We start from the raw sequence: 19,750 nt of genomic DNA, 5'->3' as shown, positions 1-19,750 counted from the left end.
ATACAACTTCTGTGCTGTGTACAAGGCAGAAATGAGGAGAAACCCTTTGGTTTCAAGGGCAGGGGGCATGTTTTTCCGCATGAAACTGTGCTGCTGTATTTTGTTTTTAGAAGCTTTTCTCATTGCTTTTTATGCTTGGCAAGCAGTTCTGTGTGGTGTGCTCTCCGCAGAGCACTCAGATTGGTGAGATTTGGGGTATTTCTAGGCCATGTACTTCCTTCATCTCTGTAACGCCTCTGCATAACTACTCCAAACTCCTGCTTCAGTTCAAAATGTGACGTTTCAATGAAACACAAGTCCAAAGAGTTTTCTGGTCTTGCAACTTGTTGTTTTGCTGTTCTGTTTCCAGGATGTCTCCTGTTCCATGCTGAGCTGCCCTTTACTAGCTATTTATGCTCTATTTGTTTAATTATTTAACCTTATAACAGCTAGATTTTTGTTTTGGTAGTATCTGAGCTCATTGGAAAATTAATGCAGACCTATATATATATATAGGGGTGTGTGTGTGTGTGTGTGTGTATATATATATATATCCATAGTGGGATGAAGGACACAATTCTGAATGTTTCTACATTTTGCCTCTTAAAGTACCACGGGTGATACCTGTAGTCAGTTGAATGCCTGTGTGAAAATAAATCATTTTATTTTGTTCCAGATGCATTTTTAATGTAATTTCCAGGGCTAGCATGGCTTGATGTCACAGAGTTGTGGGCAGTCCTCCTGCACTGTTTTCTAGAAGCTCAGCTTCCAGGAAGAGCTAGTGCCTTGTCTATCTGAGGTACTGGAAGAGATTGGAAGAGCTGGGCTCAGCTGGGTTAGAGGAACTTTTGAGCCCTCTGTGCTGTTTGATATCCACCACCTTGAGAGGAGGCTTCTTCCCTTCTATCAGAACCAGTTATGGGTTATTTGTGGAGTGAGGTGAGGTGTTCCTTCCAACTCTTGGTAGAGAATGGTTTAAAGCCCTAAATTGTGAGTTAGACTGATTTAAAGCAAAACAAAACAAAATGCTGTTAGCACTAAGTGTTATAATACTAAATAATATATCTACTGTCTTTTGAATTGTTTGGTTTTAATGGCTTTGCTTATTTTTCTCTAATTCTAGTTATGTTTCTAAAAAAAAAAAAAAAAAAATGCTTGTTTTTCCTCTTAATAGAGAAACTGGCAAAGGACAAAAAAGCCAGATATTTCAGCCTGACAGGAGAGTCTAGGTTGCCTAGCAAGCGAAGCATGCATGCATAGTGAATTCTTATTCACTATAATAATCAAGAATGTTGGAAGCAATTAGGAAGGATCACTGCGTTTGTGGAAAAAAGTCACTGAGGATTTTGCAGGGGTCACAATAAGAACAATAATTCTAAAAATAAATATATGACTCTGTATAACAACAAGGTCCAGTAAGGATATCGTTATTTTATGTAGCATCAGGAAATCACTACATAATGTGTCTATAATTGAGGAAAAAGATTGAAATATTCATAAAGAACACATGACAGAATAGAGCTCTGGCATACAGCCTTTGTTGTAAGAGATATCCTTCATTGGGTAGGCTAAATCAAGCATAAGAATGTTATTTGTACTTTCAAAGTACTAATGGGGAGAGAATTTCAGAAAAACACCTCCTATTCTGGAGGAATAAAGTGTAATTGGATGCTGGGGCTTGAAAGTAATTTTGAGCAATTTTTATAGGGTGTATATTTTAACAGAACTGACTAACTAGCAATTCACTACAGGAGGTAGAGAGTCCCTGCAATATTTACTAATCATCTCACTAATTTCTCCAGCTCATATAGAATTTGATTTCTGCAGCTTTGTGAAAATCATTGTGTTTTAAGAAGGGTATTTTCCATTATTGGAAATGGAACAGCAGCAGCAATGAGCAAAGGTGAGGAATATCTTCTGTACAAAGAAAATGGAATAAACTGAGACTCTTCCACCTGAAAAGAAAGGAGTGATAGTTACCATCAAAATCCTAAATGACATGGAAAGGTTAGAGGGGCAGCAACTGTTTTTTAGTCTTTTTCCATTCACATGGAAGAGTCATAAGTACGAATAGGTATTGAATGGGGCCAGCATGTAGTAAGCTTAAAAACAAGTAATGACTTAGTCCTTGATGTGTGCAGTTAACCTGGGAAGCTCCTTGCCACAGGATGTTGTGAATGCCTAACATCTGTGTGTATTTGAGGACACAGGGCAGTTCCACAGAAGAAGGAGCTATTGAAGGTTCCTAAATGCATAGAAACCGCCTCTGTCCCGAGAAATCCCTGAGCTGCACATCGCTGAAGCCTGGGAGAGTGTTCAGGGAGGCAAAGTGCTGCTCTGTGCTTGCTTCCTTCTTACAGTTTCAGGCCATCACCGGTGCCAGAACAACTGCAAGCTGGTCTGTCAGAGCTGGGCGGGATGGAGGGAAATAAAAATAAACCTTGTAAAAACAGAGACTGGCACAGCTTGTGGCCCAAGTTTCTTCTGTGCCGCTTGCGATGTGCTGTACGCACCTCAGACTTGCTAAAAGCATCGCCTGTGGGCTGTTCAAGCCTGCAGACTGTTGACTTGAGCTTCAAGAGAGGTGGAGAGTATATTTTGGGGAGCTGTGCAGATGGGAGGGGTGGTGTGAAGACGCATATTCTAAGCAGGGAAGCTGACATTTTCCTTTCCTCGTGGCATATGCTGGTCCTTGCTGTTCTGGGATGTTAAATGTTTTACTGAGTTACAGGGATTGTTACTGCTGAGAGCCTAAATCTTATTTCTGTGGATATCCCCCTTTAAGGAGTGTTACAGTCCTTGCCTAGCAGTGGACTGTAACTTAATTTGAGCTAAAATGGGTGATATGCAGATCCATAAACAATACAATCTCTGTTCCAAATGCTTTCAAACTAAAAATGTCATGGTCTACGTGAGGTTCAGACGCTTTAGAAGTTCTCGAAACACTGGTCTTATTTGAGGTCCTGTCTAAACATTTAAAAATAACTAGAAAACAGGGCTCAATTCTAGATGCTTCTCCCTTGCAAGTCAGGTATTATGCTTGGTTTTAGATGCTTACCCAAGTCTACAGAGAGCACAGTACAGGATGGCAGCCCTAGCTGTTCCTTTTAACTTTCTCTTTGGGAAGGATGAGAGCCATGTCGGGCTGTCTGTCCTTTTGTCCATAGGGATGTGGTTTCTGTTGCTGCTGGATATTTTTTTTCCTGTAGTGCACTGCAGCTGTGAGGAGTGAAGGGGTGCCTGGGCTGAGACCCGAAGCCAGGTGGAGTACACACAGGGTTTAGGACAAGGGTTGTGTTGGGAAAGAGTGGGAGTAGGCAGTGTGGGCTTAAGTTTGGAATAAAACCCAACATCTGTCATCACAGCTGCTTTGTCTAGTTCCTCTCCACTAATCTGAATCTAATGGCAGTTCGTTACTTCTGGCTTGGACTCCTATAGCTCTGGTGACAGATCTGCACTGACTACAAAGACTTCAGGTCCGTGATGAACTTGATGGATATGGCTTTTCATGCAAATCCGGGAAGTTGTTTCATGTGTCCCAATGACTGAAAATTTGATACGCGTTTATAAATCAAATGTTGCTATATAAGTATACCTACGCTCTTTCCATTATGTGTGTTTATTCTTCAGGTTTTTCACAGTAGTCTTGCCTCAGTTGTGAAATACAGAGCAGTGTTACTGCTAGATCATGGTTGTATGCTGAAGGTGCAGGGTGACTGCTTTGTCTCTGATAGAATAACAGTGATATTTGGGAATTAAGATGGGCTTGTAGCCAGAGAAAGGCTTTTCCCAGCATTGTGGCAATTGAGCACTGTCAGTGTCTTGAATTCTGTCCCTCCTCCACAGGGTTCCTGATGGATGCTGGGCAGATTGTGTCTCAACCTGTGCCTCAACTCTTCACCTATAAGATGGGTATGAAAACACTTTCTTCCCCACCAGCAGATGAAATGCATTAATTATTGAGTCCCACTGTGCTTAGGGTTGCAGGAAAGTACATTGCTCTGTGTGGCTTGGCTGCCCTGTTGTCAGCAGGGCTGGAAGCGGTGCTGTGACAGCTCCAAAGCAGGAGGTATCGAGGTCAGTGGTAGCTGTTCCTCCTGTGTACTGAAGGAGATGCTCCTGGAGGAATGTTGTAGGATAGTTGAATGGCACAAAGCTGTGTGAAGAGGGGTTCAAAAACATTGGAACAAGCTTCCTAGCAAGGTGTTTGGTGCCCTGTGCCTGTCAGTGTTCAGGAGGCATTTGGATAATGCCCTTAATGTGCTTTAACTTTTGGCTAGCCTTGAAGTGGTCAGGCAGTTGGACTCAATCTTCTTTGCAGGTCCCTTCCAACTGAACTGGTCTGCAATGCAACTTCAGGTTCAGAATGATGCACGTGTTTGAGAGGGTAACTTTATTCTAGAGCTTTTTAATTTTAAAATGAGTGTTTGATTTTGTTCTTTAGCATAAACTTCTTTAGCATAACTTTAGCATAAACTTCTGTTTGCATTGGTTATTTTCTTTCTTGATGCATCCTTGTCTGAAGACTACATTAAGTTTTGTTCCCTTTTTGTAGTTTGTTGCGCTATCATCTTGACATGTTGTGCCTATTTAGTCAGCTGTTTGCAGAAAGGTGTCTCTGTCCCAAAAGAGAAGTCTCAACATTATTGAGTAGCAAAGGGCTCAGCCTGTACGCCTTCTGGAGAGCAGCTTTCCTGTTTTACTCTCAATTTCTCAGTTTTTATCGGTAGCTTTGTTCCAGCAATCATTCTCTCTCAGCCTGTTCTGCAAGTGCTGCACTTGTCTGCCGTTCTGCTGGTAGTCCATCAAAGTTAGATTTGCTCTGAACCTGATCTCTAGCCTGTGTGATCTTTTCCATTCCTAGCTATTCCATGATTCCAGCTAATGTATTTCCCAGTAAGCCCTGTGAAAGTTTAATTTAATGTATTTTTATGATGCTGGGCTTGTCAGCCCCAGTGTGGCCTACTGGGTTGACATTTAGAGGACAATTGTTGAGTTTGGCCCACTCCTGTGCTGACCACAGGCGATGGTTTATCCCTTCAGTACAAACGTGGGTAATTTTTTTGTGTTCCTCTCACCAGCCTCTCTGCTCTGTCTAGCTGCTTCCTGCAGCAGAAGAGCAGCCACTCAGATGCAAAACTCACTGCTGTTCCTAACAGACTACTGTAAATCTGGTTTTCCTGTCTCCTGGGCACTTTTGCCCAGGGGTCACTCTGGCAAGGTAGCAGTCTCTTGAAATGCCGACAGTCAGCCAGTTATACTGGCTGTAATTCCTGCTCGTAGCAGTTTGCATTTCCAGACTAGCAGTGCAGTTTATGCAACAGACCTGTTAGTGCATCTCTGTGGCCCTAGGGTGAAGGTCTGGGCTTCCCTGAAAGGCAAAGGGAAGAGCCAGTCGGTCCTGTCCAGCCAGTGGCTCTCAGACTGCGAAGGTAGGTGGATTGCAAACCAGCTGGAGAACAGTCTCAGCCAAAAAGCCTTTAAAATTCATGGCTGCCACGAAGAGGTAACCAGTTCTGAACCATGGCGCTCTTCGGGCAGCACCAAAAATCTTTTCTCAGCCCTGAATGGGATCAGGAGCTCAAATATGTCGCTAGAAAATATTAGGATCTCCTCAGTCTGAATGCAGACAGCAACAGCAGCTCATGTTGCAAAGCCATGGTGAATTTTGTCTTGTAATAAAATTCCTTGTTGTGGATAAGGTGTGATTACATGTCTGCGTGACTCGATGTTAACAAAGTGACTGGAGAGCTCTTGCTCCAGATGGCTTATTTCTCCAAGCACCAAATCTTGCAGCATCCCAGCCTTCTGCTGCCTTTACCACTTAATTTCTAAGCTGCACACTTCCAATCCTCCAGGCTGTGGGCCCACAGAAGTATAAAAGGAAAACATCAAGTGATGGCCTGTGCCCTGCAGCCCTATCTGTATGCTGTCTGCTGGTCTGAATTTTATCCTTGAACCAAGAACTTCCACGTCTGGACAAAGTCTGGGATGCAGGGCTGTGATTGCAGAGCACATTGCATCCCTGCTGCCAGCCTGTGGCTCCTCGACCACAAACACCTTGAGAGCTCTTCAGGCACGATTCCTGCACCACCGCTCTGTCTTGGGCTACGTCTGGGAGTGCTGAATAGCCAAGATCCCATCCTGTGCGGGAAGGGCATTGCTTGGGGCTCTTGAGGCTGGTGCAGAGTTGATCCTGGCTCTGAAGTCTGCACCCAAGTCGTTCACTCTTCTGCGGTAGCGCAGTGGAAGCTTGGGAGCTTCCGTGTTTTCTACGTGCTGTAAGCACCTTGAGAAGGTCCCCAGGCTTTCTGAACTACCTGGCGTGCTACTTTCTAGTTTGGGCCTTATGAAAGCTTTGGTATTGGATTGTGGAGGTGGGAGAAAACGGCTGGGTGCCCCAACGTGGATCGTTATCTAGCAGACCTGTGTAACCTAATTATCGAGCCTAATAGTTCATAGCTGACTGCTGATAGTCTTCCAGGCTTAGGTACTAATTTATGGAAGATGAATTGATCAAAGCTTCACTTCTGATAATGTTTTAAAATGAGTTGAGTAATACAAGATAGAATGTTACCCAGCTTGGTTTGAAGGCAAACCACAAGCAGATTGTGGCAGTGATGTGGAATTCTGTTGATTTTGCTGTCTCTTCTGGGTGGGAGGGAGTAGATGCTACTCATGTGGTTGCACTGCATTAAGTTTATTTGCATATTACTGACGGTATTCATGGCTGTAACCAGAACTGCTGACAGTGCTGGAGTAATGGGGGAAGGCTGTCAAACTGCTGTCAGGCTGTATGGTTCTACAGTGGGGAGGGCAGAAAAATGAATTTTATGTGCAAAGAAGGAAAACACAGAGAAGAACTCCTTCCTGCCCTCCAAGGGTGCGTTAAGTCTTTATAGAGCTGCTGTGCTAAACAAAGGAGGACTTCTGGGGTGCCAAGGAAACGCTATTCTTTAACAGGCCACAGCACCCTGTGCTGATCAGTGTTTGCAGAGTGAAAGGGGTTGTTCGAGGCAGGCTGCAGGGCTTAAGGGCTCTGATTTGCATCCCGACAGCTGGGTGGTGGAGCTCGGGATGTGGTGCTGTGTGTCTGCTTGTGGTCTGTACCACTGCTGGCTGAACAACTCCTGCGGCTGGTCCCTGGTCTCTCTTCCACTCTGCAGTCCTGTCGGGCTGATGCTGGCATGGTGAGCAGCACGGTTTCCCCTTGGGATGCAAGTGCAGGGCGAGCATCCTTTCACACGACTGAAATCAAGGCAAGGTGTCCTATAGTGAAGGAAAACAGCAAAGCCCACCTGCGCTGGACATTTGGAGCTGCCTGCCTGCCCCGTGAAGGAGGGAATGGGGAAGATCACCTGTCTGTTCACAGTTCCTCCTGAGCTCTAGGACTGGAAGGGGTTGGGAGCTGCCACAACTTGTACTGGAAGAGCTGGAGATGTGCTGGAGAACTGCTAGACCTCACTGCAGTGGGTTGGTGTTCTGGAGATGGTGACCAGTCGGCTCAACTGGAGGCACTGCAAGTCCCCTGCAGGAAGCAGGTTTTAAAGACATTTGAAGCTCCTTTTCTCCCTTGCTAGGTTATCCCAAGGCCAGGCTGTCCACAGAAGGACTTGCTTTGAGAGCGTGGCCCTCATCCCTGGGACAGGAGAGCTTGGCGAGGGGTCCCAGTGCTGTCCGGGCAGCACGTGCTGCACGTGGTAGGTTTTGCCCTCCCTGCTGGGGGCACGCTGCCAGGCGTGACTGCACTGAGAGCAGGCGCTGCCCTAGCTGCTTCTGGTGGGAGCAGTGGGCATTTCTGCCCCGTGGAAATCACCACGGAGTAGCTAAGGCAGGACTCGAGCTTTCCTGGCAGCCCCGTGGAGCCGAAGCTGAGAACAGGAGGGGTTTGGGCCGAGGCTGGGGAGAGGTGCCCGTAATGACAGGGAGGGCAGCGCGGTTGGGAAGGCGTGCCGTGTTTGAGGTGGAGGCCGGTAAAACATGAATCACGCCTGTTTGAAGTAGTGATGAAATCCCTGATGAGGGATTTCTGTAATACCTGGCCAAACAGTCTGCTGTGCTTTAGTTTCCTTTCTCCCTGGGCAGAACGGTCGGCCCTGACCTACTTTTACCAATAGCAGTTCTGTTAAACCCCGGCGCTTAGCTCTGCGTACGGCGCGCACGGCCCCTGTTTTCTTCCGCCGGCTTCTGAGTGAGAAGTTTCCACTGAGTGTTTAGCAAAACAGGGCAGAGCTGTTCCTGGCAGAGGCTGCTGGTGCTCCGGACCCACCTCTGCCACCGCTGTGCCCCGTGGCTTGGAGCCTCTGCTTCTCCTTCCCAGCCTGCTGAAGGTGATGCTCGCCTGCTTGGCGGCCGTGCTGTGCCTTAGCTTTGTGCTGCGCTGTCAGGAGTCAGCGAGATGCTATCTACATGCTAATAAGGCAGATAATGCCTTTAGAAATAGTCGATGAGGTTAGGCTTCCGGCTTCCTAAATATGCGATTAGGAAGGGCTGAAGTTACATTCCTAATATTTAAAAGTAAATAAAATCTATAAATGTACCATTAAAATAAGAAGTTTAAATATAACTGTCCTCCTGGGGCAACTCGCAGAGCTGTGTCTAGCTCGGTATCCTGTCTTTGACAATAGCCAGAAGCAGATGCTTAATGAGTACTGTAAGGAACAGGGCATGTGTAGCGTGATTTATTTATTTTTTTTCTCTTCTCCTCCCCCCATTTGATGCTCCCTGCTTATGACCATCACCAGTTTAGGGCCCTCCTTGGCTAGGAGTCGTATCTGATCATCTGATCCCGACTACATCTATTCTCCATTAATTTTTATAATCTCTTTTAACTTGTTTGTGTTTCTAGTCTCCATGACATCCTACAGCAGCGAGCTCTGCAATTTAATTGTGCATTTTAAATGTTATATAAAATACATTGCATCCAGTGAAAATTATCCTTGAACTGGCTTAGAATAGTCATCTGTAAGTTTATGGGTGCTCTTTTTTTCTGCATTGTAAGAAGTGGTCGTTAATTACTCCATGCTTCTCATCTTGACACTGTTTGTTGTTTCAGATCTCTTGTGTTTTCCCTGTCTTCCCCCGGTTGCCTCTTTGTCCATCTGAAGCCCAGCTCTGCTCCGTCTCTCCTTATATGGAAGCTGTTCTATGCTTTTGATCATCTTTGTTGTCCTTTTTGTCATTCTGTCTCCTTTTTCAGATGTGGGAAGCAGAACTGCCTGCAGCGTTCAACAACAAGATGGTGGTGTGTTTGCTTTCCTGATCGTGCCAAAGGTTGCATTTGCCCTTTTTGCTTGATACTAAATACCAAACTGACCTACCAAGTTTCCAAAAATCTCCTGAGCGTTAACACATAATTCAGGTCCACATATATTTATCTAATTAGTACATTTTTTGTTGGTTTTAGTATTTATTGGCAATGAAGATACTGTGTGGTTATGACTGAGCGATTTCTGTAACTTTTTGATGTCTTTTCTGTATTTGATTGTGCAGAACAATTTTTTTCTTAGTAAACTTTGCCGCTTCCAGACATATTCCTCTTTGCAGATCATCTTCTGTGAATATACTGAGCAGCACAGGTTGCAGAATGAATTCTTTGCAGATCTCACTGATAACCTTCCTCTCTTGGGAAACTCTTCCACTTACGGTTTCCTCTCTTAACTACTTATTAAATCATGATAGGGACTGTAACCGTAATTCCACAAAAGCTTAACTTTTTTTTTTTTCCAATAGCCTTATCTGACAGTTCTTTCAAAGTCAGTTTGGTTCCCATTAAACAGATTAAGAGCTGGCTCTTGGATCTCAATTAACTGGAAATGGGAAATCTGCTCTTGGAATTTTCTGAGTACTCCAAGGCTGTCCCTCTGCTCCAACATTAGCCTGTATTTTGATCAACAGATGGGGTCCTGAACTTCTGCAGGCAAGCTTGTTCCTATGGAGGTGATGGGTTTAGATTTATCTGTGTTTGTGTAGAAATGGTAGGTTAGCTCAGCAGGGTGAATTAGACGGGTAACTTGAAGTGATCTATGCTTTCCCAGAAGGACTTTATCACAACAAATTAAACTTATTTACGTTCTCTGAATGTGCTCTGCACATCAGAGGCTAGAGAACTGTTTTTTTTTTTTTTTTTTTTTTTTTTCAACTTAGTTGCCCAGAAGAATATTTCGGTCTCAGTTGGTATTTGACAGGAGGTAAATTTGGCATATGATGTGGCAGCTGGGAGAGTGAGAGGTTGTTGGGTGGGTAAATGGAGGCCTGGGGGGTCAAATGGGGTAGTGTGTCCAGGTCAGTTGCCATGAAAAGAGGATGCTCATCTGGGTCAGGTACTTTTTATTTATCTATTTATTTATCTATTTATTTATTTATTTAAAGATGCTGGCAAAAGGGCTGACAGAGTTATGAGAGAAATTAATTCTTTCTGTCTGAAGAAGCTCAGGTCACCTCGTGTATCCATCCAGAGGATTGCACATCTTCAGTCTGCGTTTGGGAAGGCCCAAAGCTGGAAGAATTTCCGTGTGCTTGTCTGCCCTTCCACTTCTCCTTAGCCATCTATTCTTGTCTGTTGTTGGAGACGGGGTTTCTGTGTAGGTGGACTTCTGTCTGACTTAGAATAGCTGTTGTTATCTCCTTGCCCAAGGAGGATTAAGAAGCAGGATTAGTTTTCAAACTGTTCATGCAAAAAGTGAGTAGAAGCCTCTTTGACTGACGGTCCTGTGACAAGCAATGTCAGACGAAATGACAAGGCACTTTACTCAGGGTAAATAACCTTTGGGGAACAGCTTGCTGGGTTAAGGTGGTGGTTTCTGTAATTTAAAAACCCTAAGGAAAAAAATCTGCTTTCATTGAGATGCATTAGTTTAGTCAGGAGCTTGTGGGCTAGAAGAAAAAATTGCTTAGTGATCTTTGTCTCAATCATGCAGCGAGCTGGAGCAGATCCTAAAGCACCCTTTATCTTCACATGTACAAAGCGGGCAGAAAGTTACCCTCGTGTTGTGCTAAGATAATAGGAAACTGACAACTGCCTTGATTTTCCTATTTTTGAAAATGTGTTTAGAATGTGGTTTTTGAGTTTACTTTTTGTTAGTGCTTGAGAAGATGGCTAAGTGAAAAGAAGCCCCTCAGTTTACAATTACATGATAACTACGAAGAAAACTTAGTTTAATTGCAGGCAGCTGGTGGCTGCTTTTTATTCCTTTTAAATGTTTGTGTAGTTTGTCTTAATTCATAAAAGAGAGCTTATTTTTACCCTGTATTAATCATTAACTCTTCATTAACCATTTGTACTGGAATTCTAAACTTCTTTATAGGATGTTTTAGTATATGTAAGAGGAAAAATTGGATGTGCTGGAGGTATTTAGGGGAAATACCTGTCCACTACCACCGGTTCATTCCAGTATGGCTAAAACTAATACTTGATACAGCCACGGCTCCAGGAGCACTTTCTGCAGTTTTTCCAGACTCCTAGCAGTGCACAAGCATCGTTAAAATGTCAGTAGGATCAAAAAGTTGAGAAGATAGCATGCAGCATGGTTTTAGTACATCATCTTCAGCTGACCTCCAGAAAATTTACCTGTTTTCAAACAGTCAGTGATAACTATCAAGGGTTTTAGAAAACCTAATTTGTTCAAGTGTTTATTTACTAATGCTGTTAATTCTGTAGCCTGAAAGTACGAGTTTTCTACCACAGGCCTGCCGTGCTGCCTTCCCTTGCCACTTCAGATTTTATATTTTGCCTTTAGATTTTTTTTTTTTAAGTTATTTTAACCTCAACTTTGGTGTTACTCACAGCTGGTCTAACAGAGCTCCCTTGTCTGTGTCAGCCCTGCTCCAACAGGATGTCTTGGACATGGGATTCTCCTTGGTGTCTATTTTCTTTGGAAAACAGAGGTTTGTGTTCATCTCTGCAAGTGTTCTTAAACAGCAGAGCGGGGAGCTGGCCTGCTTGTGGTAAATAAGACTCCAAAATAGATGTATTTATTTAATGGGAATGTCATCTTCCATGTCAGAAAACAGCAAGTCTCTGTTGAGCACGTGAAACTTAGAAGGGGGACTGTAATTCTGGGCTTTTGTGCGGAAAACACAGCTCTGGTGTTCTCCCTGACGCTGGATGATTTGAGTGTGCTGGAGCCCCGGGGTCATCACGCAGCTCAAAAAATTATGCTGTTAATTTTTACATCTTTGTGTTCTGGCTGTGGGCTGGCTCTGCAGACTGTACGGTAGAAGTTGCAGATGCAAGCATGAGGGACCCTCTTTTTTCCAAGGACATTTCTGCTGGGATTGGTAGCAAGTATGGGACACAACCTAGAGGATGGAACTTCATCTGACTCACCCTCCGTGTCGGGGGGATAGGATGTGGTGTTAGGGAAACGATTGGTGAGGATTGAAGTAACTTCTGTATTGATACGCTGGTAAAACGTGTCCAAGTGAGCTGTGGGTTTGTTTCTTTAATAAATGAGTAAAGTCTTTGAGAGGGATATGTGAAGTCAGAGAGGTAAAAATAGTGCTACAGAAGAAGCTGTCTGACTCCAATTTCCAAGTGACAGAATAGTGCCATTGCTCCCATGTTACTGGGTGTTGTTTTGTGGATGCGATATAAATATTCTGTGGCAGAACTGTCTAATCCTCTGGCCCTTCTGTTGTGATCCAGATTAAATAAATGAAACTCAGAAGTATCATTTAGATATTAATATTTTACAGTGCATTAGAGCCAATGTTCAGAGCATTGTCTGGACCATTCTCCTATTTAAGGGGAATTCATCAAAAAAGATGGAATATTTAAAAAAAAAAATCTTTAAGCCGTGGCAGTTGCCTTCAGAATTAATTAAAGGCTACACACTTTTGGTGCAATCTGTCTGTAACAGCTGTGTTGTGCGCTAGCAGTGAGCACGGGAAGCAGAACGGTTCAGTAAATCCACCAAGAGCTCAGTAGTGTAGCCTGTCAGGAAACCATCAGCTTTAAATGTAGGTTATCCTCCCTCTTCCTGTCCTCCCGGAGATGTTGTGATGGGCTTAACTGCAGACCGAGAAATAGAGAGGCAGCAACGCTTGTGCTTGGGAAATAATTTGGAAAATTGAATCAAAAGACATCGCTGGCTTTTTCCTCTCGATTTTCGGGAAGGACGGGAATGCTTCTAACTACTGATAGCTCCACACGCACATTTGTTTCTAAAGCTTGTGTTTGTTCACCTAGCAGTAATTGTGAGTTCATTTGTTAGTGGCTCTTCAGCAAGGAACAAAGAGCGCTGTATTGGGTGTTTGCACATCGCTCACAGTGATGAGAAGTGGCTTGCAGAACGTGCTGTTCCACCCATTTTTTGTCTTCTCAGCTGCCCTCTGTTCTTCTCGAGCCATCGAGACTGGATAGTAGCTTCTTACCTGGAACATTTATGGTAGGAATAAAATTACTTAATAAAATTACTTCTCAGGGGATATTGGCAAGTGCAATTATAGCTTTAGGCCAGAGCTTTGACCATAGCAGGATCTGCTTTTGATTATGGTCTGCTGGAATGTAGGGCTAGCTGCTTTCCCATCTCTTCACCAGTACAGGTGCTCCAATAGGTCAAATGCTTCCTGTGAAACGTTAGGGATAGATTCATCTGTGGATCACAGAGCTTGGAAAAAGATCTGTGTTGCTAGAGTGGTGTCATGCACTGGGTTCAAGCACTGGTGGCGTGTATGAGCATTTGTTCTGCCCTGCCAGTTGTCAGCAGTGGGCAGATCAGAGCCTTGCAGCTTGCAGGTATGACCTCTCGCCAGAAAGGCAGTATTTCAGAATTCAGAAATTTCTAAGACATGATGAATTTACTGGGTAATTGCTGGCATAGGAAGGTTGCATTAGGCGGAAAGAAGATTACAGATTCTTGTAAGTGGTGTAGTGTAATGATGGCTTTGATCTGGAAACAGCTGAGAATCACAAGACTCTCCTCTGTGTGTCCGTGTGGCTCTGTCACAACACAGTCAAGCTCCTGCTGGTGGCTGGCCATCAGCCTATTGTTTTGTTCCCAGGCATCTTAGGCTTTGAACCTGAGGAGACTCGAGACAGAGCTGCATGGCGAGCCATGGGGACATCTGCATGATGGCCGTGCTGAGGTAGCACAGCAGTCATATGGTTAAGGAGCCCCTTGAATAAAGTATTCTCCAATAAAAAATGGGAAGAATGCATAAAAATAATTCAGGTGTTGCATTTGAGGCAGCACATCCAACTGATGTGAACTGGAGGTGATATAGTTAAGCGTGAGCTCCATCCTTCACTCTGTGTGTCTGCTGGCTGGCTTTGCAGATATCCCTCAGCACATCCGAGATAAAATCTGCCGCGTGATGAGGACCTCTGTCAGGCCCTGCAGCTTTCTCACCACCCTGGGAAGAGGCGCCAGGGCTGCGAGCCACGCTGGGTGAAGCAGAGGGCGTTAGCAGCACTGAGAGCAGAACACAAGGTGTCCATTAGCAGGGCAAACAAAAGCCCCAGTGTGCACACAACCTGAACACCGTGCTGGTATGGTGCGCGTCGCAGGCTGCGTGCTCTGGGGGAGAGCTGCCAGCTTGGGGCCAGAAACCCCACGTGTGGCTATGTCCTGACAGCGCTGCCTCCTTACCTACAGCAACCGTGTGAAGTGGGGCTTGTCCAGAGCTTCACAAAGCCTATATTTAATAATGCGTTGTGTTTATAATACCTTCCATCCGCTGGATTTCCCAAGGGGACTAATCCTCTCAGCTGGTCTTTTGGTAGAGCAAAGATGCCTGTTTTACTGACAAAGGAGCTGGAAAGCAGCGCTGTTGTTTTTTTTGGTTGGTTGGTTGTTTTTTTTTGCAATAACAGTGAAATAAGTTACTGTTTTCACCATTGCTCTGTGTCTTCTGCCTGCTGGGTGTTGTACAGAACAAGTGAATGGCACAGTTGGTGTGTTTGTGACCAGTCAGGTAAAGGAGTACCCCAGCATTTACAGCTGGGCTCGGTCTCTTGAACTGCTGCAGATCGTTTCCTTTCACCTCTGTGCTTTTAAGCATCTCTGGGCTAATTGCACTTTGAGCTTACTGAGAGGACCCAAGAGGGATAGTAGGAGGGAAGTGACTAATTTTCTTTGCTTTAACTACAAATTTAACATTGTCCCTGAGGAGCTGAGTTGCCAAAACGAGCGCAGGGATTACAGGGCAGTTGTGGAGGAGCTGGGTACATGGTGGACTGGTTTTTAAGAGGGATTGAAGATACTCGGAAGAGAAGCACCAGAGGTCTGACTTCCCAGGTCTGTGCAATGCCCACAATGCCCCACATGCTGGTGACAGATCCACATGCCCAGAGGAGGCTGTTGATAGCCGTAAGTGTGATGAGAAAGAGAAGAAGGATTAATTATTTTGTTTTCTCGAAATATAAACTTCACGTTAGATCAAGCATAGAACAAAGGGGTTGCTGGTTTTCTCTGTATCGGATCCCAGCTACAGCTTATTTAAACAATGGTCCTGCAGGTTGTGTTTGCCTTGGACGGCGGTTTGTTTTCCTGTGGTGCTGCTCGTTAACAATGCCTACGGTGTGCGGGATGGCGTAGGAATGTGGTCCTGCCCTGGAGAACTTCCAATACGGCATCGTTGGGAAGAGTTGTGAAGGAGTCTGGTTAAATATCCCGCGATTTCTGATGGTGAAAGGGTGGTGACTTCAGTTCAGTGTCTGAAGCACGTTCTGTGACAGCACAGATAGGACCCTCCTCTTCGGGTTACCTCCCCGGACTGATGAGTCTGTGCTTTGTGCTGTTTGTTCGGTGGGTTTAGTACCTGTTCTGGCCTTCTGGTTTCAGAGGAGTTCTAACAGCTTTTCCTCTCTTGCAGAGCATTTACCATGCCTCTGGGAACGTTCTTCCTTCCTGTTCTCTGTTTCCTGGGAGCAGCGATCCCGAGGGGGCTGCAGTACGTCACGTTCTCGCGCAATGCTACGAAATTCCTCCACCTGTCCATGGACTTGGAGTCTGGCACCATTTACCTGGGGGCCACCAACTTTCTCTTCCAGCTGACATCTGACCTGCTGATGCAGAACGTGGTTCAAACCGGGCCGGTTCTGGACAGTAAAGACTGCCTCCCCCCAGTCTCGAGGCTGGAGTGCCCTCAGGCACACCACACGGACAATCACAACAAGCTGCTGCTGGTGAACGCGGTGCAGAAGGAGCTCATCGTGTGCGGCAGCGTGCACCAGGGGATCTGCGAGAAGAGGAGCCTCGCGTCCATCGACCACGTCCTCTTCCGACCGGAGAGCCCTGGCGACACTCAGTACGTTGCTGCCAACGACCCCAATATCACCACTGTGGGACTCGTGGCCTACTCGAAGGATGAGGTCCCCTTGCTGTTTGTGGGACGAGGGTACACGAGCCGAGGAGTCGGAGGAGGGATTCCTCCCATCACTACCCGAAACCTCAGGGCCCACGGTGGGGATGTCCAAGCAACAGACTCTCACTCCATTTTCTCCTATGAAGAAACAGCTAAACTGGCCGTGGGCCGGCTCTCCGAGTACAACCACCATTTCATCAAATCCTTCACGTATCGCTCCAGCGTCTATTTCCTCTTCTACCGTCGGGACCTCAAGTCTCAGTCGCGCGAGTACAAGACCTACATCTCGCGGATCTGCCTGGATGACTCCCATTATTACTCGTATGTGGAGCTGCCCCTGCTCTGCCAGAGCAAAGCCAACACCTACAGCCTCCTGCAGGCAGCCTACGTCACCCGGCCGGGGAAGGACCTGGCCCAGGGGCAGCTGGACACTGAGGGAGAAGTGCTCTTTGCAGCCTTCTCTGCCTGGCAGGCTTCTTCTGGCAAACTGAGCGAGGAGTCCGCGCTCTGCGTCTACGCGATGGAGGAGGTGGATCGCCTGACCAACTGGACCAGGGACGTGTGCTACATGAGGGACGGGAAGTCAGAAGAAGGCACAGAAGTGGCATATATCGAATACGATGTCAGTTCCAACTGCGTCCAGCTGCCAGCGGTAAGTTGCTTTGCACCTTTGCCAGGGTAAAGAAAAGTCTGCAGTGCATTCTTCGGGTTGCTTTGTGTTCCTGGAGTAAGTCCATTTCCCACAGACCTCTGATGAAATCTGCAGGGGTTAAAACCCTCTGGGCTCGCTGTTTCCTTGCTGCTGCTGCAGCAAGGCGATGCAAGAACGACTGCTTCCAATTCAGGTCTGTCTCGTCCCTGCTGCAGGGGCACGTGGGCAGGGTTGCTGGCAAAGGGAGGCACGCTGTGCGTGGCAATGGGGAAGGCATCTGGTGAGTGCTGAAGCTACAGTTCAAGTTGTTCTTCATATCTTCATGTCCTGGTCTTCTGTCTTCTGTGCTGGAGGGAAGGAAAAGAGAGAATGTGTGTGTGCACTTGTGGGTTAGGGAGGGGAGTTAAAGGGGTGTGCTGTTGCTTAGGGTGAGGTGCATCTTGCAACAGCTTCTTACAAAGGGCATAAGTAAAAGAAAGAGTCAACAGAATCCTGACTTCCTAGAGACTGCATTAGTCCTGCAAAATGTTGTGCCCAAAGAAAGCTTTTTCCAGACCTGGTTCTTCTCCAGAGCAGTAAGAAAATGATTATCCTCTGCACAGGAAAAACTTTTAAATTCTGTGGCAAAGGCATGACGGGATGTTGCAGGACAAAAATGTGAACTGAAACTTGGCCGTGACCCTGAATCCTTGCAGTTTGTCAGCCACGCTGGCTGGTGCTGTGACACTGGGGACAGTGACACAGACATAAACCAGCAGTGTTCTCTGGGGGCAGTGTCCCGGCGTGAGGCTCTGTGCTGATGAGTAACCTGTTTTCACTGAGGGCGTTGCTGGTCCCTAGCAGAACAGCATGTTTTCTTGTCTTCCTTCTCCAGAACAGGCTGTCCAGATACCTTCCTCATCCCAGCCTCCCGCAAAGTGGTACCGCAGAGTCGTGGAAATCTCTGGAATTGGATGTGCGGTCCAAAACCAGTTTTGAAATTATGGTTTTCCGTTTGGCAGCTAAAGCAGACTGTAGAATACTTGTGGGACAGCAGGAGGGTAAAGAGCAGACTTGGAGCAGGACAAATGTAAGGTCAGGAGGGATATGTAAGAGCTGGGAGGCAAGAGGCTGCCTGGGACTCGATGTCCTGCTTTCACTGCCTCCTAGCTGTGTCCCATCTGTCCCCTGCCGGCCAGCATGGAAGGAATTGTCATGGGTTTAGGGCACGTTGGCAGAGTTCACGTCAAAGTGGGGTGAGCAGCTTAGGAAATCCTTCATTCAACAGGACATGGAGTCACCCTGCACCGTACGATCTGGTGGGGAAGTGGGTGCACGGGGTGGGAGAAAAAGCCAGTCCTTGCTGCGTGATTCCTGGCGCGCGATCGCAGGGTCCCAGCTGCACAGCTTGGCGCTAGCGGGCTGACTAAACTGTAGCGTCTTATTAACAAGTGTGGCCAATGATATGTAAATGCCCTAACAAACTTTATCCCTCCCCATTCAGTACCCGGTAGTGGTTGTCGTTCAGATTGCATCTAACAACACGCGAGGGGCTGTGCCAGCTCCAGCCCGCTCCATTCAGGGCTGAGTGGAAGCGGCTGTCAATGAGCATTTTATGCAGGAGCGGTTTTAACTCACTTTCAATAGCGGCAGCTTGTGCTTTATATGAGAATAATGCTAATTAATTTCACGTTTTTCTGCCTCCAAACCAGCCTGTGCACAAGGTGTGCCCTTTTCCCCAGTTAGCACTGCCTCCTTATTTTTAGGGCAACGGGAGAGGCTGACGCTGAGTTTTACAGTACAATCTCTTCAACTGGAAAAATGCTCGTTTTTGTAAGAATTTCAGACCCAGCTCATTTGTTCTAGTTTGCTGGTGATCTGAAAGTATATACAGTTTTCCATTAGTCTCAGGATGCAGGAGACTGTGTAGATGCTGTTAGTGCCTTGATAACTGGGCGTGCGAAACAGGTTCCTGCAAGGCTTGACAAGGCTCCTATCTTCTCTGGGTGTAGTTTTCAAGATATGCAACTTGTCCTTTCGCACCGAGCTTTCAGCCCTCGTCATGCATCAATACAGGTTTGTCCCATCATCACTTCTCACACGTGAGCTGTAGGAAGCACACACCAAACTTCACGACAGCAGCTTCAGTCTGGGCACTCCAGACGTGCTGCGTCACAGTGGGATGCTGGGCGATCCCTGTAGCGTCTTTTCTGCTGCACTGCCAAGATGTTATTCGCTGAAAACAATTCAGAGAGCTTCTATGTAAATTTATATAAGCACTTTATACAATTATCATGGTCTTAATCCCGTGGCATGGAACAAGTTTCAGCTCTTGACTGTGATTAACTGCACTGCCGACGGTCCCGGCGAGGCCGTGGGCAGGCTGTGCCAGCACGGGGAAAGCTCACAGAAGTCACCTTGTCCTATAGCAGATAACTGCTACGTGTGAAGTGACTTGCCCTTGGCATCACACGTGGGCAGCAGCAGTGCTGAGCACAAACAGGCTGCAACTATTTCTGTCTTGTATCCGATTTTTTAAGCACACTTTGTAAAATCAGCCTCAAGTAGTGGGGTTGCTAGGCTCCAGCATTTGTCTAAATTGATACAAAGCTTTCAGAAGATATCTAGAATCCCATTCAGAATAAAGGCTTGATGCTTTTGAGTGTGTAAATTTGGCTGTGACTCCCTTCCTATTAGAACTTACAGGGACTGGACAACTGGAGAAAGAAAGTCTTGAAAGTAGCAGGAGGTGATTGGAAGAGGCTTAAGAATCGAGCAACAGAGATGATGAGAAAAATATATATTACTAGAAACAAACTAGCTTAGAGGAGG

At 46.0% G+C, this 19,750-nt stretch overlaps 1 protein-coding gene across 4 annotated transcripts in view; it reads left to right on the top strand.

Annotated features, from left to right (window-relative positions):
- Positions 1–19,750, top strand: part of PLXNB1 (plexin B1) — a 74,252-nt gene that overhangs the window by 21,441 nt on the left and 33,061 nt on the right. For 3 of the 4 annotated variants that reach the window (XM_082768226.1, XM_082768225.1, XM_082768224.1), the window contains exon 3: positions 15,796–16,939. In XM_082768226.1, coding sequence (XP_082624352.1) covers positions 15,806–16,939 — 1,134 coding nt within the window. In that variant the 5' untranslated portion in view covers positions 15,796–15,805. Of the gene's footprint in view, positions 1–9,233; positions 9,253–15,795; positions 16,940–19,750 lie in introns of those variants that run through there. The other variant, XM_082768227.1, reaches the window with a different exon arrangement.

This window comes from Aythya marila (genome assembly GCF_965140915.1).
Source record: "Aythya marila genome assembly, chromosome: 10".
Taxonomy (NCBI): Eukaryota; Metazoa; Chordata; class Aves; order Anseriformes; family Anatidae; genus Aythya; species Aythya marila.
Note: the sequence above shows the minus strand (reverse complement) of the source record. Positions and strands in the feature narration are given on the sequence as shown.